At 41.8% G+C, this 2,032-nt stretch overlaps 1 protein-coding gene across 1 annotated transcript; it reads right to left on the bottom strand.

Moving 5' to 3' along the window:
* Nucleotides 1-274: 274 nt before the first annotated feature.
* On the bottom strand, nt 275-2,032 carry LOC104603653 (expansin-A11-like). Its single transcript, XM_010267732.3, has 3 exons — nt 1,640-2,032; nt 1,172-1,493; nt 275-1,042 (listed from the first exon to the last, which is right to left on the bottom strand). Exons 1-3 carry the CDS (start codon nt 1,962-1,964, stop codon nt 736-738), a joined length of 954 nt encoding a protein of 317 aa, XP_010266034.1. The 5' UTR covers nt 1,965-2,032; the 3' UTR covers nt 275-735.

The raw sequence follows: 2,032 nt of genomic DNA, 5'->3' as shown, positions 1-2,032 counted from the left end.
AATTGAAAATTTTTAATCATCTCGTTATAGTTTTTCTCCCAGGGAGCAAGTTCACTCTTTAGAATCGATCCATTACTGAGTTAGAAGAAAAGGGGGAAGATCAAATAAATTAAATGGACAATCTTTAACCTAGCATGCATACCCCAATTAAGTTTCTTAAATATAAATCCTAAATCTCATTTCTGCACCTCCGAATATTTCATATGCAAAAAGAAGCTAGCTAGTAAAATAATATATGCAACAAAACTGAACCCAAACAGAAATTCAGAAAATATTTGTGAGAGAACAGTCATGAGTCACCGAGTCTCATGACTTGGAAGTCTTATTGTTACTTTGGTTTGGGTTAATAGGACATTACAACAGTAGAAATAATATATGAAATCTACAATTATGCATATACTTGAAATAAAACCTACCTCCATACGCAGTGACTGTGACTCCACTTCTGGGGTCAAGCCTTATCTCTCTCTCTCTCTACATATGGTACTTAATTGACACAAGAGTCCAGTCTCAGCTCACATCGGGCTCGGAGTTTGTCAATTGATTACGTTCAAAGGCTTAAACAAGGAAAGGGTAGAGAAAATTGCCATCATTAACCTCACTTACATCTATATATCCACTGATGGAGCTAGCACAGGGGATGGCGGGCTGCTTTAGCAAAACAACAAGCACGCCTCAGCCAAATTAATTAATTAAACCCGGTCCAGAACCCTGAGCTTACAACGATGGAGCTTATTAGAACTGTTGGGAGCTAGAGAAGGTCTGGCCGAAGCTCCAATTTGCCGGGACAATGTCCATAAAGAGACGAATCTCTCCATCTGTGGTGGTAACCTGAAAGGAGAGGGATTGGCCATTCAGATAGGAGTTGGATTGCCAATTAGCACCCCAGTTCCTGGACATTGCCATCCAACCTGTGCGAGAGCCCTTGATCGACACGGATTGAATCGACCCAGCCCCTCCCACATTGCTTATAAGCACCAGTTCGAAGTAGTCTCTCCCATTGATGGTGAACCTCACTCCTCCATGTTTCTTGCATGGAACCCTGCAATATTAAAAGAAGAAACACCATGCATGAGCGAGTGCCAGTAGTCTAACTATCGTCTGATATTGAAGAAGAGATTGAACGACGACTGACGAGTTAAAGTAAGGACTAATTAAGAAGAAGAACAACCTTTGGTACAGAACTGGAATGATTCCACCTCGATAAATGCCGATTTTTTCCCATGCTGGCTGAGCCATATCGAAGTGCTGAAGCGGTGGGTTGCACCACCCGCCATCGTTATTGGGAAGAGCATAATTTGGAGGACAGAAATTAGTGGCCGTAACCGTGACAGACACCCCTTTCAAGCACCACTGAGGATCCGTCTTATAATCGCAGATGATCTTATAGCATTGCCCACATGAAGCTCCGTCGTTAAACAAAGCAGTGCTTAGAGCTGCTGTTCGAGTTCCATATCCAGTTGCATACAAGTTGCCATACCCACAAGCTCCCCCTGTGACCAATCGTCGTCTCTTATAAGATTCAGAATATCAAAACAATCACGAAGAAACTTAAAAAAATAAAAATAAAAAAAATAATAATAATAATTTGGCTATTTGATGATTGATGAAAAGCAAAAAGAACTAATCAGGCCTATACCCATCGTTCCGGAGGCGTCGCTACCACCATAAAAAGTAGCGTGGGCCTTAGTCCAACCAGAAGGCGTAAAACTCTCGACCTGCTGAACGGACTGAGAACCGAATCCAAGCACGGCTATGAATGTGAAAACGATGCTCAACGCCATTAAATTCCTCTCCGCGTAACTCACGATACAAAATACCAAAGGAGAAGGAAGAAGAAGAAGAAGAAGAAAACAACTCCGAGGAGAGAAAGATGACTTCTGGCCTCTGGGGACTGAATTGACCTGCTTACATTTAGTAGCTTCTCTGAACAAGTAAGGACCTCCACTATAAATAGAGAACATAGTCCCTCGTAACGCAACAACCTCACTCACATGTGATCACTGCAATTAAAAAGAAATTTGTATGTAGT

Source organism: Nelumbo nucifera, chromosome 5 (genome assembly GCF_055504915.1).
Source record: "Nelumbo nucifera cultivar China Antique chromosome 5, China Antique-T2T, whole genome shotgun sequence".
Classification (NCBI taxonomy): Eukaryota; Viridiplantae; Streptophyta; class Magnoliopsida; order Proteales; family Nelumbonaceae; genus Nelumbo; species Nelumbo nucifera.
This window is presented reverse-complemented; position numbering and strand designations above follow the sequence as displayed.